At 41.6% G+C, this 16,743-nt stretch overlaps 1 protein-coding gene across 12 annotated transcripts in view; it reads left to right on the top strand.

The window, feature by feature from the left end:
- EVI5 (ecotropic viral integration site 5) overlaps positions 1-16,743 on the top strand; it is a 237,682-nt gene that overhangs the window by 54,070 nt on the left and 166,869 nt on the right. For 10 of the 12 annotated variants that reach the window (XR_011975757.1, XR_011975758.1, XM_072649091.1 and 7 more), the window contains one exon: positions 13,486-13,715. Coding sequence is in view for 10 of the 12 variants with exons in the window: in XM_072649091.1 (XP_072505192.1) it covers positions 13,486-13,715 (230 nt within the window). In the remaining 2 variants the exon portion in view is untranslated. Of the gene's footprint in view, positions 1-7,458; positions 8,370-8,549; positions 9,059-13,485; positions 13,716-16,743 lie in introns of those variants that run through there. The other 2 variants (XM_072649087.1, XM_072649088.1) reach the window with 2 other exon arrangements.

The following is a 16,743-nucleotide window of genomic DNA, read 5'->3' as shown; positions in this document are numbered from 1 at the left end:
TGGGAGCTGATGAGACACCAAGTAAAATAATATAGTAGAAGAGAAGGCCTAAAAAAGAGCCATAGTAGATAGCTATCTGGATGACATGATCTAAGAAAGGAGATTGAAAAGGAGCCTTTAGATATATAGGAGGTGGGCCAGGAGAGAGCGGTACCCTGAAAACAGAGAAATGGTAGTGTTAGGGAGAAGAGGTGATCAACAGTGTCAGAGACTACAGAGAGAGAGAGGTCAAGAAGGTTGAAGACTGGTAATTAAGAGATCATTAGTAATTTTGAAAAGAGCGATTTCAGTTGAATAATGAGGTCTGAAGCTAGATGGTAGAGAGTTTATAGAGAATGTGAGGAAGAGGAATCAAGTGTAGACACCATTCCCAAGGAATTTAGTCACAAAAGGGAAATATGGGATGATAGCTAGCTGGAATAATAGATCAAGGGAGGGGTTTTTGAGGATGAAGGAGACATGGACATGTTTATAGGCAGTAGGCAATCAACTTGGAGAGAGGAAGAGATTGAAAATAAAGAAGAAAGTAGAAATGATAAAGGGAGAAATCTGCTTGGAGAAAACAAAATAGAATGAAGTCACATGTAGAGAAGTTTGTTCTGGCAAGGAGAAAGATGACTTCATGTGAGACAGTGGAGATTAGGAGTGGAGAGCATCTGTTTATGTGAGGTGACAGTGGGAGAAGAGGGAACTCTTGACAATTATCTTTTTTTTTAAACTAAAATGTGAAGCAAAGTTCTTAGCTGAGAATGTGGAGAGAGGGGGAGCCATGGGAGGTGTGAGATGGAAAGGGTTAGAAGAGCTGCTGTGGTGAGTGAGTGGATTGCCTTGCAACAGTGAGGGCCCAGGGAAGGCTATGTAACACATTTGCAGTAGAACAGACCCATGAGTGTTAGAATTGTGTGAAAGATAATGCATGGACTTTGACATCTATTTTCAGTGCTCAAGGAACTTTTTCGCTTATTTTTAAAATTTTTTTCTGTATTTGAGATAGGGTTGCCAGCTATCTGAATTCTAGATTAATAAGGTATTTCTTTGGAGTTTTTGGTGTTTGGCCTTAGGGAGTGACATGGAAGTTAGAATTTAGTTGTCTGTCTTTAATGATAACTTCACTTCTAGGTTACTCTAGCTGCTCAAATTGTAAGACATTAAATTATGAAATAATTTTGTTAAATGAATAAAATTAGTTGGATAGGGACCCCACATCTGCAAATAGCTGTTCATTTCTGTTAAAATATAGTCATTTCATTTTATTGTGATATTATTTAGTACTTAATTCCAGAGCCTGTTAATGCTTTAAGAAAGCATTCGTGCTTTATAGGGCTGGGCCTCCTTTATCATTTGTAAGCATTCGCCTCTTATTTCTTATTCCTGAACTATGTTTCCATTGTGCAAAGATTAATTTGAATCTGTTGGCATATTATTCAGAGAGCTGTTCTTCAGTCTTTTCATACATATATGTTCTATCTATATTTAGTTTGATTGTCGCAGGCTCTGTGAGGTCGGGAATGTACTTTGTGATATTTTAAAACACCATATACATGTAAGATCCTTTTTACAAATAATTTTTTTCTTTTGTTTCTTCCTTTGTGTAAAACTGTAGGGTCCCAACCCATTTGTCAAGAGTATCTTTCACTTATTGCAGGTATTAAAGAAAAATTCCTTTTGTATTTGTTATCTTTCCCCTCATTAGGTTCCTTTATCTCAATGTTTGAAAGAATTTAGGGAAAGAGAGGATTGCTAAAGAGGTTCCAGAGAATATTCAATTTGTGACTCACCTATTGAGAAATCTTTCACATATCTACCCTCACATACTCAAAATGTAGTATCTGCACTGGCTCCTTGACCATGTTCAGACACCTGACTGGTAAGAAACTGTGCTTCTTTGGAAGGTGTGCTATTTGGTGACAATCAAAAGGCAACAGATTTTCTTCTCTTTCCTCCTACACTTTTTCCTCTTTTTAAATTTGGTTCCAGGCACAGCAGAGAATAAAAGAAAATGCAGAAGGAAGCAGAAAAAGCAGAGCAGCTTTGAAAATGACAGGTAGTACTTAATATATGATTTTTCAAAAGAAAGAAAAAAGTGTAAAATGTAAATTCATGGTTGTGCTGTGTACGTGGAATGTTTCCTTTTTTGGCTTTACGTAAGTTAAAAATGAATAAAAAATCTTGTAAAATTTGGTCTCAGAATAGATTAAGTAAATTAAAATGTGAAATAATATTACTGTCAGTCTTTTTGTTATCGTCTTTCACTAAAACTATGAAATGCCTCCTGTATTCAGAGCGCTCTGCCATCCTCTAGCTCGACCACTGTCCTCATGAGGCTTAGTGGAAGAGTAAGGCACAAACATGAATAACCCTAGTCATGTGTGCATAAGTATATGTACACATAGAGCATGCATATGGAGAATTGCAAAAGAAAATCCTTGGAGCAGTCTCAGGGGCAGCTTCCAGGGTGGAGTGTTAGACGTGGGTCAGGAATGCTTCCTCTTTGAACCTTAAAGGATGGATAGGAAAGCAACTAGTGGAGAGAGAAAATGGCAGCTTGGGACCTAGCATGAACAAAGGCAGGGAGATGGGAGAGGGCAAAACATCTCTTAGAAGTGCAGAGCAGTCTCCTCTGTCGGCTCTGTAGAAGTTCTGCAAGGGAGTGATAGGAGACAAGGCCATTAGGGTAAGGAGCGGCCTCGGACTTGTAGGCAAAGACCTTTTTATTGTGGGACACAAAAAGCTTCACACTCACGTAGCTGACTGAAAGGGACAGAGTACTAGAACTTGTTACTTACTCAGTTCAAGAAGTTATTTGATTTTGTATGGTAAAAGAGTGTTTTAAAGATTTTTCTGACATGATGTTTCCCGTGCACATGTCAAAGTTATGAGATTCTTTGAAAGATGAAATAACACTTTTTAGTAAGCAAATGAGTCCTAAACAGGGAAATGAACGTTTTAGTGAAATTAAAAGTCCTTCATTTTAAAGTGGAGATAGTAGGACAGAGACTTCTTCAGCTGCCTTCCCATGTCTGTTGTGTTTCTAACCTTACAGCACATTTCTTTTTTCTCTCTTTTACAACTTTTTACAAATTCATACCACAGATAATGTACTCTCATTAGTCTAAAACTTCTTATTCAGGGAAACTTGAAACCTGTTACTATTGTGTAACACAGTTATGATATTCATTGGCCCCGGGTGAGTAAGTCAATAATATTTTAAATTCTACAGGGTTTCCAATTGGACAGAATCCTCACCAGATTGACGTAAATGGGTTTTGCACAAACTTGTGTTTTATTAAATTTTGCAAGGTGATGGTCTGGGAAAGAGGTTTGACTGAGATGAGATCTTCTGTGACCCTGACATAAGTGCTGTTTGCCTGCTGAGGTAGATGCTCTGGGCTCAGCTCCCTGATAAAAGCTTTTTCCTGTTACCATAGTGCTGATGGGGTACAAGCCCAAGCCACGACCTTTCCCCTTGCATCAGGAGGGTTTTTGTCCCATTTGTCTGAAGGGCCCTGGAAAGTCAGGCCTTGGTGGGGGGGGCCCTCCTTGGATTCACTTTCATTTCTCTCAGCCTGGATACTCCCTATCTGATCATCATTTAGAATTCTCTTCCTTTGATCCTAGCATCCTTTTGATATTCCCAACTACTCAGCATTCTCTTGAAGTCCAAGTTGCCCATCCTGGATTGTGGATAGTCTGGACTACCAGCCACTCCCAAGAGGATCCTCCCTGGGGTTGATCTATCAAGACCATTCCTGGGACCCCAGACTACTTGGCAACACTTGGATTCTTCCCTTGGTCTTTTTCTGTGTTTAAGTTCGGTCTCACCTCAGTGAAGGCACTCAGACTCTGTCTAGCTGAGATTCTATATGACCCACTTCTGAATACAAGCCTTACAAATGCTTAGGCTCCTTAAGAGTCAACCCAGTATGGCGAATCTTTTTTCTTTTTTCTTTTTAAAATTTATTTATTTAACCTTTCAACATTCATTTCCACAAAATTTTGGGTTCCAAATTTTCTCTTTTCTCCCCTCCCCCACCCCCAAAACGCCAAGCATTCTAATTGTCCCTATCACCAATCTGCCCTCTCTTCTAACATCCCTCCCTTCCCTTATCCCCATCTTCTCTTTTGTCCTGTAGGGCAAGATAACTTTCTATTCCTCATTATCTGTATTTCTGTTTCCTAGTTGCAAGAACAATACTCAACATTTGTTCCTAAAACTTTGAGTTCCAACTTCTCCCCATCGCTCCCTCCCCACCCATTCCCTTTGGGAAGGCAGGCAATTCAATATAGGCCATATCTGTGTAGTTTTGCAAATGACTTCCATAATAGTTGTGTTGTGTAAGACTAACTATATTTCCCTCCATCCTACCCTGCCCCCCATTTCTTCTGCTCTCTTTTGACCCTGTCCCTCTCTAAGAGTGTTGACTTCAAATTGCTCCCTCCTCCCACTGCCCTCTCTTCCATCATCCCCCCCACCCTGCTTATCCCCTTCTCCCCTACTTTCCTGTATTGTAAGATAGGTTTTCATACCAAAATGAGTGTGCATTTTATTCCTTCCTTTAGTTAAATGTGATGAGAGTAAGCTTCATGTTTTTTTCTCTCACCTCCCCTCTTTTTGCCTCCACTGAAAAGTCTTTTATTTGCCTCTTTTATGAGAGATAACCTGCCCCGTTCCATTCCTCCCTTTCTCCTCCCAGTATATTCCTCTCTCACCCCTTAATTTCATTTTTTTAAGATATAATCCCATCCTATTCAATTCACCCTGTTCTCTCTCTCTCTCTCTCTCTCTCTCTCTCTCTCTCTCTCTCTCTCTCTCTCTCTCTCTCTCTCCCCCTCTCCCTGTGTAATCCCACCAACTACCCAGATACTGAAAAAAGTTTCAAGAGTTACAAATATTGTCTTTCCATGTAGGATTGTAAACAGTTCAACTTTAGTAAGTCCCTTATGATTTCTCTTTGCTGTTCACCTTTTCATGCTTCTTTTGATTCTTGTGTTTGAAAGTCAAATTTTCTTTTCAGCTCTGGTCTTTTCATCAGGAATGCTTGAAAGTCTTCAATTTAACTGAAAGACCATTTTTTCGCCTGAAGTATTATACTCAGTTTGCTGGGTAGGTGATTCTTGGTTTTAGTCCTAGTTCCTTTGACTTCTGGAATATCATATTCCACACCCTTCGATCCCTTAATGTAGAAACTGCTAGATCTTGTGTTATCCTGATTGTATTTCCATAGTACGTGAATTGTTTCTTTCTAGCTGCTTGCAATATTTTCTCCTTGACCTGGGAACTCTGGAATTTGGCCACAATGTTCCTAAGGAGTTTTTCTTTTTGGATCTCTTTCAGGTGGTGATTGGTGGATTCTTTCAATATTTATTTTGCCCTCTGGTTCTAGAATCTCAGGGCAGTTTTCCTTGATAATTTCATGAAAGATGATGTCTAGGCTCTCTTTTTGATCATGGCTTTCAGGTACTCCCATAATTTTTAAATTGTCTCTCCTGGATCTATTTTCCAGGTCAGTTGTTTTTCCAGTAAGATATTTCATATCATCTTCCATTTTTTTCATTCTTTTGGTTTTGTTTTGTGATTTCTTGGTTTCTCATAAAGTCATTAGCCTCTATCTGTTCCATTCTAATTTTGAAAGAACTATTTTCTTCAGTGAGCTTTTGAACCTCCTTTTCCATTTGGCTAATTCTGCTTTTTAAAGCATTCTTCTCCTCATTCGCTTTTTGAACCTCTTTTGCCAATTGAGTTGGCCTATTTTTAAAGGTGTTATTTTCTTCAGCATTTTTTGGGTCTCCTTTAGCAAGGTGTTGACCTGCTTTTCTTGCTTCTCTCTCATTTCTCTTCCCAGTTTTTCCTCCACCTCTCTAACTTGATTTTCAAAATCCTTTTTGAGCTCTTTCATGCCCTGAGCCCACTGAATATTTATTTTGGATGTTTGGGATACAGAAGCCTTGACTTTTATGTCTTTCCCTGATGGTAAGCATTGTTCTTCCTCATCTGAAAGGATGGGGGGAGATATCTGTTCACCAAGAAAGTAACTTTCTATGGACTTATTTTTTTTCCCTTTTTTGGGCATTTTCCCAACCAGTTACTTGACTTTTGGGTCCTTTGTCAAGAGTAGGGTATACTCTAGGGATATGTAAGATATCAGTTCCTCCAAGGTGGCACAATCAAGCGTGTACTGGTTTGAGCGCAGGGAAGGATTTTTGTGCTCAGAATCTTAGAAGAGTTTCCTCTCCACAGGCATCTGACCTCCAGTTCTGCCAGGCTAGCACTGGGGTGGGGTGGGATTCAGTCAAGCTGTGGGGGCAGGGCTACCATTCAGTGTGAGACAAAGACCAGCTCCCTCAGTGCCCCTAGGGGTTTTTACGATCCAGCAATGGTCTTGGGCTGCTGTAGGGGCTGCCATGAGAATTCCTGCCGCCTGCCCGATGTGGCCTCTGCAGGCGCTGGCTGAGGTCGGAGCTATGGGAAGGCCCTTCCCCCTTCCTGGCCATCTGAAAAAAAACCCCGTCACTGACCTTTGGCGCCTGTGAGTTGAGGGATCTGAGAACCCACTGCTGCTGGGACTGAGGATTCTGCAACTGCAGATTCTGCCCCTGAGGGCTGTTCGCAAGCCTTGTCCCATGGCCAAGGGTGGGCACACCCCACTCCATGTCCGGTCTCCTGTGGGCCTTTCAGGTCACCCTGGTCTGGAAATCTCCTCCACTCTGTTGTTCTCCACTTCTGCTGCTCCAAAATTTGTTGAGAGTCCCTCTCTACAGATATTTTATGGGCTGTGTGGGGAGACCCTGCGTATGTGTGTCTTTCTACTCCACCATCTTGGCTCCACTCCCCAGTATGGCGAATCTTTAATAAATTTTGTGTTTCTTTGGCTTAAAGAAGTCTTGAGTCGAATTCTTTCAACCAAGACCTGGCGTATTGGTATTTTGGGGTCCCCAGCACCCCTGAACCTCAACAGTGCCCCCTTTGGTGCTTTGGATCTGTGATTTCACCTGCATGGCTCCTCCCTCCAGAGAGGATCTTCCACCTTCTGCTTGCTTTATTGTCTTGGGACTGTCCCAGCTGCCTCATGTGCTTCTCATCCAGTGAGTACTTCACAGTTGTTCCTAATTTTTGCTATATGACTGACTCATGTCCTTAATAATACTTTGTATACCCATTCTAACATGCAAGCTCTTGTTGATAACATGCTGGGGTAATTCCCTTTTGCCTGCCACATAGCTTTCTGTTTTCCTTTGAATTATTTATACTATTAATTCCTCTGAGTTGATCGGGGGGACTGCCTTACCCTGCACCTGATGTCCTGAGAAGCCATTCCACCATGCTATCCACCTGGTCTTGCTACTTATAGCTCCCAGCCTGCAGCTGTTCTCTTGAGTTCTTCCTTTGCTTTCCAGACTTTTCATCCCCCTCCCCCCAAACTCCTGTTCTGGTCCCCCTCAGGAGAACCTCACATTTCATTTAAAAGCTGAGCCCACTCTCTCTGCACTCCCTCTTCTCTCCTACTCATTCCAGATCTCTCGGGCCTTCTACGTCTGGCATCTCCTTCACCTCTATCCCAAATAAATAGGGCCATTCTCCTGGACCAGACAAACCTCTACATGCAGAAGTGACGCGTAGTCCAGCCTTTCTTACCCAGGACATTTACCCTGCACTTTCACTAATCTTCAGTTGCTCCCATCAACTGGCTGTTTCCTTAACTGCTGAGAAACATGCCCTTGTCTCCCCCATTCTCACAAACCACTTGATCCATCTATCTCTGATTCCGTTGTGCTACATCTTTCCTCTCTCGAGGCTAAAACTCTTTGCGAAAGCTGTCTACAATAGGTCTCGCTTCCTCTGCTTCCTCTTCTTCCTCCCCCTCTCTTTCCTTCTCTTCCTTCTCTGTTTGTTCCCCTCCCCCTCCCTCTTTCTCTCATCCCCTCCCCATTCACTCCCCATACAGCTCCCCCTGTGCCCCCCTCCCCCAGGGAGTTGGTGGGCTTTGTCATGGTTACTTTAGGTGTTACCCTGGTCCTTATCTCTTTGTATGCTCAGAAATTCTTTTTTTCACCGGTGTGCTAAGAAAGGATCAAAGTCTAAGGAAGTGATTCATGGTAATCAAGCTCACAACACCAACTGATAAAATAGCATGCCAGTTTATAATTTGCTTGGTATTTGAAGTATCTGCCCAGCCCTTACAGCCATCATTGAGGGGAGAGATCATAATGGAGAAGGGGCCCACCTCCCTCATCACCACCAAAGACAACAGCTAACTGCCAATGGCAGTCAGAACGGCAGGGGAGCCCCAGGAAGAGCAACACCCCCAGACTACCAGTCCAGCCTCCATCTCAGCCCTCAGAGCTATCATCCATGGGAACATCTCCTATGGGTAAGGAGCCAGCCATCCTCACCAACTGCCGACCAACTGTCACTCCTAGGGCAGGCAGGCCAGCCTGACTGGAGGAGACAGGAGGCAGCATGGGCCAGGCAGGTCAGGCATCAGCACCCCATTGACCACTATTTCCCCTCAGGCCCCAAGAGCCTTGGGAGTAGCCAGGCTTCCTTTCCAGTGCCCACAGCCATCCCCTTGTGGAGCCACAGCCTGGCAAGTGCTCCTGCAGGGTCCTGAGGAGCTGGAAAAGAAAGTTCTTGTCACCAAAGTCCTTGGCCCTGTCAAGTGGCTCAGTATCAGAAACTGATATTTTATCAGTGGAAAGGACCCCAAAGATGAAGCCCACCCTCTGCTTTGTTATTGTACCCTAAGGACCTGGGGACCTTTCCAGCTGACACCTTCCCTAGGGGTTGTCCCCCCTCCCCCTCATTAGAATATAAGCTTCTGAGAGCAAGAACTTCCTTTTTGTTTGTATGTGTCTCCCCAGTCCTTAACTTCATGCCTGGCACTTAGTAAGTGCTTAATAAATGACTCTTGACTAGACCGGGGAAGAGGACCAAGTATCGTTCATGTAGTACTGATGAAGGCTGGAAGTGGGGGAGGTGGTGAGACCCCCACAAAGACCAGGGTACCAGGGGCACTCCACCTAGAAGGAATTTTCGGACTCAAGCATTGTTGAGGTCAAGGTAAAGATTTACTATGCTTTTCAGTGGGCAAGAGTTCTTAGGGAATCTGCAACCTTAGAGGGGTACAGGGAAAGTTTATGTAGGATATTCTATAGTGAAGCATGTGCCAAATATACTAACTAGGTGTTTTGGGGTGGTGCAGTGGATAGAGCACCAGTGCAGGAGTCAGGAGAACCTGAGTTCATATCTTACCTCAGACACTTGACACTAGCTGTGTGACACTAGCTGTGTGACTAGCAAGTCATTTAACCCCAACTGCCTCATCCTGGGTCATCTCCAGTCATCCTGACGAATATCTGGTCACTGGTTTCAGATGACTCTGGAGGAGGAGTGAGACTGGTGACCTACACAGCCCTCCTTCACTCAAAAGCAAAGTCAAGTGCAAGTCATGTCATTATTTCTCTGTTGGCTTGGTCTTCTTCGGCAATGAAGGACAAACACACACAGGGCGTAGTTAAGGAGTGGTCAGTTCTTAAAGGAATATGCGCTTTTGGTATCTACTGTGCAGGTATTTTGACCCAGAGTTCATCAGGAAATGGTCCAAGGTGAGGCTACATGGACTTGTAGTTTTAGGCCTGAAATGTCACTAAGTCAACCAACGGTCAGGGCTGGCTCAGAAATATCAGGTTGCTCTCGTTAATGTCGTTAGACAAGATAAATGTAAGGGAGTATATGTTATGTCTAAGTGTTGGACACAGATGATTGGTCAGTGAATAATAAATGTTGTTATGACCCAGTGCACAGCCAGTTCAGTCAGTACACAGCTGGTTCAGACTAATGATTTCTATAGATGCAGCTGGCTACTGTATCAGGAAGGGAGATAACAGTTGTTGCTGGGGCAGGTTGTGTCCTTGGGCTGGGGAGAAACTGCCTGGGATAGTGTTTTGAGGCTAGGGAGAAATGTGATTTTTAAAAAGAAATGTGATTTTAGAATTGGGGCCCAAGCACATGTACCCAAGCACCCTGTCAATACGAGGGCTGTGCCTGGGGGGATGTGGCTCTTGATATAGCAAGCCCTTGGTAGACTTTGGAAGTTGAAATCAAGCTAGGACAGCCCCCCACTCCATTAGTCCTCAGGGTTTCCACCGTAGGAACCGAAAATCACCTACACTGCCAGAGGGAATACCTGGTGGAGAAACCCCGTATTGTGTTAGCACTCTCTGCTGTGCTTTAGTGCTCTCTGTGGGAATCACCAGTCCCCACAGCCAGAACTCTTCCTGGGGACTTAAGGGATTTGTTGATTTCAACCTGTGTTAAGTAGCTGTTTTTTAAATAACTCTAGTGTGTTTCCATATTCCTTTTTTTTTAAACAGCTGAAGTTTGTTCACGTTTAAGTCCTAGTTTCATACTTAAATGACAGTGATTACTATTATATTGGCTTTTTTTGTGTGACTAAAAATGACCTTTTTGCAATTTGCTTAAAGTTTATTTTATGCAGTATTACTCTGAGTAAGGGAGATATCTTGAGAACTGTCTTCACACCGTTGCTGTGAGATTTGAAGGAGAGATGTGAAAAGGCGGTTAGGAATAGGTTTGGAGGAAAGACCAACCATTAAGAGTACATAAAAGGGATTTGTAATTTAGCCTTCTTACCCTCCTGAGATCTTAAGGGTTAAGATGCCTTATTGATGAAAGCAGCTAAATGTTCCAGATTCACATAGGAAACTACAGTATAAAATAGATGAGTTGTTCTTGACTTCGTTTATTCCATATGTAGGCTGAATCTCATTTTAATAAGCTTGAAGGGACATCCGAATTGCAACTGGGTATCCAAAACATGGCTAAGTGGAAGTCTCTTGCTTTATATTAAAAGTCATTTTAAAGTGGTATGGCAATTTAAAATGGTAAAATTTTTAAAAAAGGTATGCTTGATTTTTGTTTATGTAAAGCAAGTATTAGTTGCAATTAAAATGTGTTCAGAAATTTGAATGACTCATCGACCACATTTGAAATCATGTGACCCGGGATGAATGAATTTACCTAATGGAACTTCTCTCCATAATGGAAACAAGCTCACTGAATACTTGCTGCTTGTTAGCTAGTTCACGTTCAGGTCAAGATGTCACCCGATGATGTCATTGGTCCTCTTTGGAAATGAAAGGACAGCAACAACCTTTGAGTTCTTTCCCCTTCCTTACAAACTCCCATAAGCAAGAAACTGATTGATTGCTATATATATTTTCTGTAGAACTTGTGTTTATTTTCCATCCATCCATCTAACATTTGTCTGTCTGTCTGTATATTTATATATCTCTATAGGGAATCTTTGTTTTTCCATGTGATGTTTCCTCACTGTCCCTGACCCCAGGAGTCTCACAGACCTCAGATACATAATATTCTTCCACATTCAAGGCTGTCTATGTTATCCTGAGGCTTAAGTTTTTTTTCATTCTGTAAATATAGACATTTAAAAAAAAAACATTTTGCTTTCATCCCAGATCTACTTTAAGGATTCATATCTATAAGGGAGCTTGATGTGGGGGCTAGATAACACTTCTTCTGGCACACTTTATCAGCAATAGTTAACGTTTAACAGTGAGCAGGAGGCTTGAGCAGAGTGCTGGGCATGGTGAATTTGGGAACAAACTGGCATACATGTGTGTTGTATAAAAAAGAATATGAAACATTCGTGCCTGAAAGCTTCCTTCCAAACTCAGCTCAAAGCTGCCTTTTCCATCTGCATCCGCCTTCCCCTCCAAGATGACTTGCCATCTCCTCGGTGCATGGCCTTTGTGGACCTAATTATTTAAATGTTGTTTCTCCCATTAGAAGTTCTTTGAAGGTAAGAACTGCTTCTGCCTTTTTTGCTTTCCCCTGCACTTAATACGTCAGCAAACATTTATTAAGCATCTACTGTGCACTATGCTAAGAGCTAGTGATGCAAGAAAGGCAAAAGACAGCCCCTGCAGGCTTTACCACAATTAATAAAGGTTGACTGACTTACTGTATCTGACCTTTATAAGTCGGGGGTTTTTGGGGTAGAGAGAGGAATGGAGAATGCCAGCTTTTTTCAGGGTGCTCTGGTTGTGTGTATGTTACCAGTCTAAAAAGAACTGATAGGTTATCACTAGTTGCCCTTCATTCCCCCTGGAGAATTTTTAATCACCTAAAGCAGCCCAGGCACTTCAGTCTGTGCCTGCTATAAGATAGGTGTGTGTGTTGGAGTTGAGTGTATGTGTGTGGTTTTATAGCTTCCCTCCTTTTAAACACCAGTTGCCCAGACCACTCATTGAGTTTGGGGGGTTGTGCATAGCTATGAGTACATGTGCTGGTAGTGGGTGGATGGAGCTATGTGGTGTGCACAGCACGAGTCCTGTGTTTTATACATGTGAAATATATGGGCCTTTTTAATACTGGATATGTAACCAAAATCATAGCTCATGTAGACATACATGCATAAACAAAGATGTGTTTATGTAAAATGTGCAAAGGTACTAAAAGGACATGTTTTGTTAATTGATTACTAAATGAACGCTAACCTGTGAATACTTGATATGCAAGCTTTCCCTTCCAACAGAATTTGTTTATACATATCAGTAATTCAAGATGAATGTTTTATATTCTAAGACTTAGGCATAGAATTTTGAAGTTTTGGAAGGGACCTTTAAGATCATCTAATCCACCAGCCTAACTGTAATGTACATAGCCCCTTTTTATAAATTCTCTAAAAGAGAATTGTCCGCTTTCTACTGCATCTCAGTGATGGGGAATGGCCCAGCTCACTTTTGGACAGTTTTACTTGTTAGAAAATCCTTTCCCATATTGAACAGAAATATGTCTTCCTTTAACTCAGCAGTTTAAGTTCTGCTCTTTGTAACCATAAAAATTAGTGTCAGGAAGACTTGAGTTCAGCTTTACCCTCAGCTACTCCCGAGCTGTGTGACTCCTGTCAGGGCACTGACCCTCTCTCACACACACTTTCCTCATGTGTAAAATAGGAATAACAGTAACCCCTCCCTCCTAGGATGACTGAGGATCAGATGTGCTTTACAAGCCTCAGAGTACTCTTTAAATGCTGACCATTATTACAAAATAAGCCTTTGTGATAGCATTTTAGATATTTGAAGTTAGCTATTATATCCCTAATAAGTCTTGTATTTTCCAGTGTTACACACTACCAGTTCTTTTAATCAGATGCCGTCTAATATGTCTTGACAATCAGGATTGTTCTCCTTTTTTGTTTGTCATTATTCTTCTTAAAATGAGACTTTGAGTTTTTTAAAACAGAGCTAGATGTTTTAAAGTTATCTGTCAAAATGTTATTCTACCTATGTTACCTTTATCAAGAAAAAAGCCTATGTTTGATGATGGCATAGGAAAATTCTTAGAGATATTCTGTCCTTGTAAAAACACAATAGAATGCACATTTTTATGGCAACTGTTTATGTATGTTTGTAGATATCTATAAGTGTATGTTTGGTCAACAGGTGGCTACAGACAAGGTTGCAGGAAAGCTGAGTTCTACTCTCACATGGGTGAAGAACACAGTCTCGCACACAGTCAGTCAAATGGCCAGCCAGGTGGCAAGTCCATCTGCTTCTTTACATACGACGTCCTCCTCTACCACCCTGTCCACACCAGCTGTTTCACCATCTTCCCCATCACAACTGAGTCCAGACGACTTAGAACTCCTGGCTAAACTGGAAGAACAGAACAGGTGAGTGGGATTGGTTAGTTTTCTTATATGTCTTTGAAAGAGCAAGAAATCCTGATAGGTTTCTTGTTTTAATTGTAGCATATGAGATTCATCAGAAAGAGCTCATTACTAATGTTTTAAGACCTTTGTTAAGTGAACCAGTAATTAACTAAAGTGTCATTTTTAGCAAGTCATATAAAGAAAATTAATGTTTGTTGTTTGTAGTCTCTTTTCTTATTACTAAAACTATTTATGTTTACCCAGAGCATATATTCTGAAAGATCTGGATAATGAGAAAACCTTTATCTTGTTCTAGAAAATTTGGGATGATTTGTGTCATATTTTATGGATTAGTACATGATTTTGAAACATACAGTATTCTTGTGTATGAATTGAGTAAGTGGGTTATTCATATAAACCCATGAGTTAAAGTGCTGGACAGCGTCTTTTGAAACTATCTGAAGTTTCTAACAAAATTTAATTTGAGCTCTGACTTAGAAGTTGGAGAAAGAAGTCTCTGTAGGTTTGTGCAGGAAAAAGACATTATCTCTTCCTCTTATGCAGGAATGAAATTTTCAGTTATATATGTAGAGCCAGTTATTTCCCCTGGGAGTCCCATATGGCTTCTTCACATTTGACCTTCACATCTCCTTGTGCTGCTGGTCAGAACTGTTGGAGCTCCAGGTTACCAGCTCCAAAGGGGAAGAGAACAGGGAACCGTTCCCATCTCTGCTCACTGCAGCTCTGTTCAGTGAAGACTAGTACTTAATACCACTATGTCATAAGAATATATAATACTAAAGCTTAACAAGCATACTTTTTATTTGGCATTAGAATTACTTTCCATTAGGATGGTATGTTCTAAATTTTTTAAAAACTTCAGAAATGAATGTATTTCTCTTTAAATTGTAATGTGATCTCAGTGGCATTGGACTAACTTTTAAGTGAATTCGTTCATTCTTGTTGCACTCACTAACTTTTCTAATAACAGCTGAGAGTACCTTCTAAAATTTGGGGGCATTTTTAGATCCAGCTTGGCTGGTTACATAGTAGAGATTTCCAAAAGTGATTGCATTCATTTCTACTGTCCTTCCTATTTCTCTGTATTTGGCAGTGTGTCTGGGAATAGAATTTCCACAATATATTTTCCTTATTCTCCTACCTGCCTTTCAAAACTGAAGTAAGTTTTCCTCATTATTCTTTACTCCTTCCCTCCTATGTCGTAATAAAATAGTAAAATGATGAAATCATGACCATTTGGTGATGGATTATTGGACTCTTGACCACAACTGAGCAGAGTGTTCCATTGAGGTGGGGGTGGGGGATGTTGTGGAGGTCTGTGGCTTCATTGATGTCAAGAACTGTTGGTGAAAAAATTGCTCCAGCGGTGCAGAATGGTCATTGCTCTGCTCTTTGTGGTCACAGAGAGATTGAGTGTCTCTGTCAGGCCATCCAGTCAAGTGGCGAAGTTTATTGTGATGCCAGTAGAAGCAGGTGAAGTTCCTCAGAAACTTGCAACCTGATAGGAGAGAACTAAAGCTTAGATGCACTTATTGACAATGGAAAGAATGCCAAGTATACTTATCAGGTGATTGGGGTGGGGGGGTGGGATTTGAGAGTGGTCAGCATATGTAAGTAGTCTGGGTGCTGGGCTGCTGGAATATATGGGAAAATTCAGGGAGTCAACAAGAAAGCTCTGTTGATACCAAATCTTAGGGGAAAGAGGACAAGATAGTTCTGTTCCAGGTGCCAGAGAAAGAGTCCTTGAGCAGGCACCCCCTGTGCCTGCACTGATCGCCTTTGTCTGAGAAATTACAGGGTCAACTTTATGTGCCGGTAACAAGGAAAGAATTTTCTCACAGGGGCTTTTTTGGGATTCTGGGTTGCTTCCAGAGACATGGTCTTTGTCTTTTGTGCTCCAGGTCCACCCTACCCATCAATGATGTATCTTTTCAGGATTTTAGGGGAAAGATCATGAATTTTGTTTTGAGAGTGTTGATTTTGTGATACCTACTTTGGGACATGCAGTGTATAATAGGCAGTTTACTGGTACTCAAGAGAGAGGCCAGGGCTGAATGTATATAGTTGAGAATCATTTACATACAGATCATAATTAAATGCAAGCTGATAGGATTGCTAAATGAGATCATATAGAGGGAGAAGAGAGCCCAGAACAGAGCTTGAGGTAATACCCATGGTTAGTGGGTCTTATATGGTTGAAGATTCAGTGAAGGAAGATCAAGTGGTTAGCCAAGTAGAAGAATGGAGAGAGGGCAGTGGCAGGAAAAGCTTGAGAGATTATGCAGGATCAGTTTAGAGTTAAATGGTATAGCAAGTTTTAAAAGGATAAAAGTTGAGAAAAAGTAATTTGATTTTAGCACCTGGGTCATTGCCCATCTGCAGTTACTGCTCTAGATAGCTGTGCAGATAAACTGAGGAAACTTTTTTGATCATCACCTCCATCAGTAAAACTTTCTTCAGCACATACTCTCATCGTGTATACTGCTATACTGGTGATTATGCACCTTATAAAATAGACATTTAAAGAGATAAAATGACGTTAAATATTTATTCCCAGAATCTATAAGGAGCTGCTTAAACATAGGTGACTGTTAGTGAGGATTATGTCAGTGAGGATTCTTGTACTAAGTAAGTGTTGGGGAGTCAAAGTGGACTGGCCCCTGTACTCACAGAACTTAGAAGGGAAGAAAGGGGACAGCATGGGCACAGAGTAAATACAGGGTAGTTTTGGGGGATTAGGAAGGGTGGGCTTTGTGTACAGGGTGGCACTTGAGCTGATTATGGGAGCAAACCAGCAGTTCAATGATGGCGAAGTTCCTTTAGGGTATGAGGCACAGACACAGAGAGGTGTGATGGGACCTTGTGTGTGAGAGCAACTTGTAGGCCCATAGAGCTGGATTGCAGAGTATATGAGGAGATTAATGTACAAAAGACTGGAAAGGTAGAAAGGGGCCACACATACAGCATGAAGATATTTCACTTCCAGGTAAGCATTTATAGTTGTCTCCTGAAAGGGGATTGATCAAGT

The sequence above is a fragment of the Notamacropus eugenii genome, chromosome 2 (genome assembly GCF_028372415.1).
Source record: "Notamacropus eugenii isolate mMacEug1 chromosome 2, mMacEug1.pri_v2, whole genome shotgun sequence".
NCBI lineage: Eukaryota > Metazoa > Chordata > Mammalia > Diprotodontia > Macropodidae > Notamacropus > Notamacropus eugenii.
Note: the sequence above shows the minus strand (reverse complement) of the source record. Positions and strands in the feature narration are given on the sequence as shown.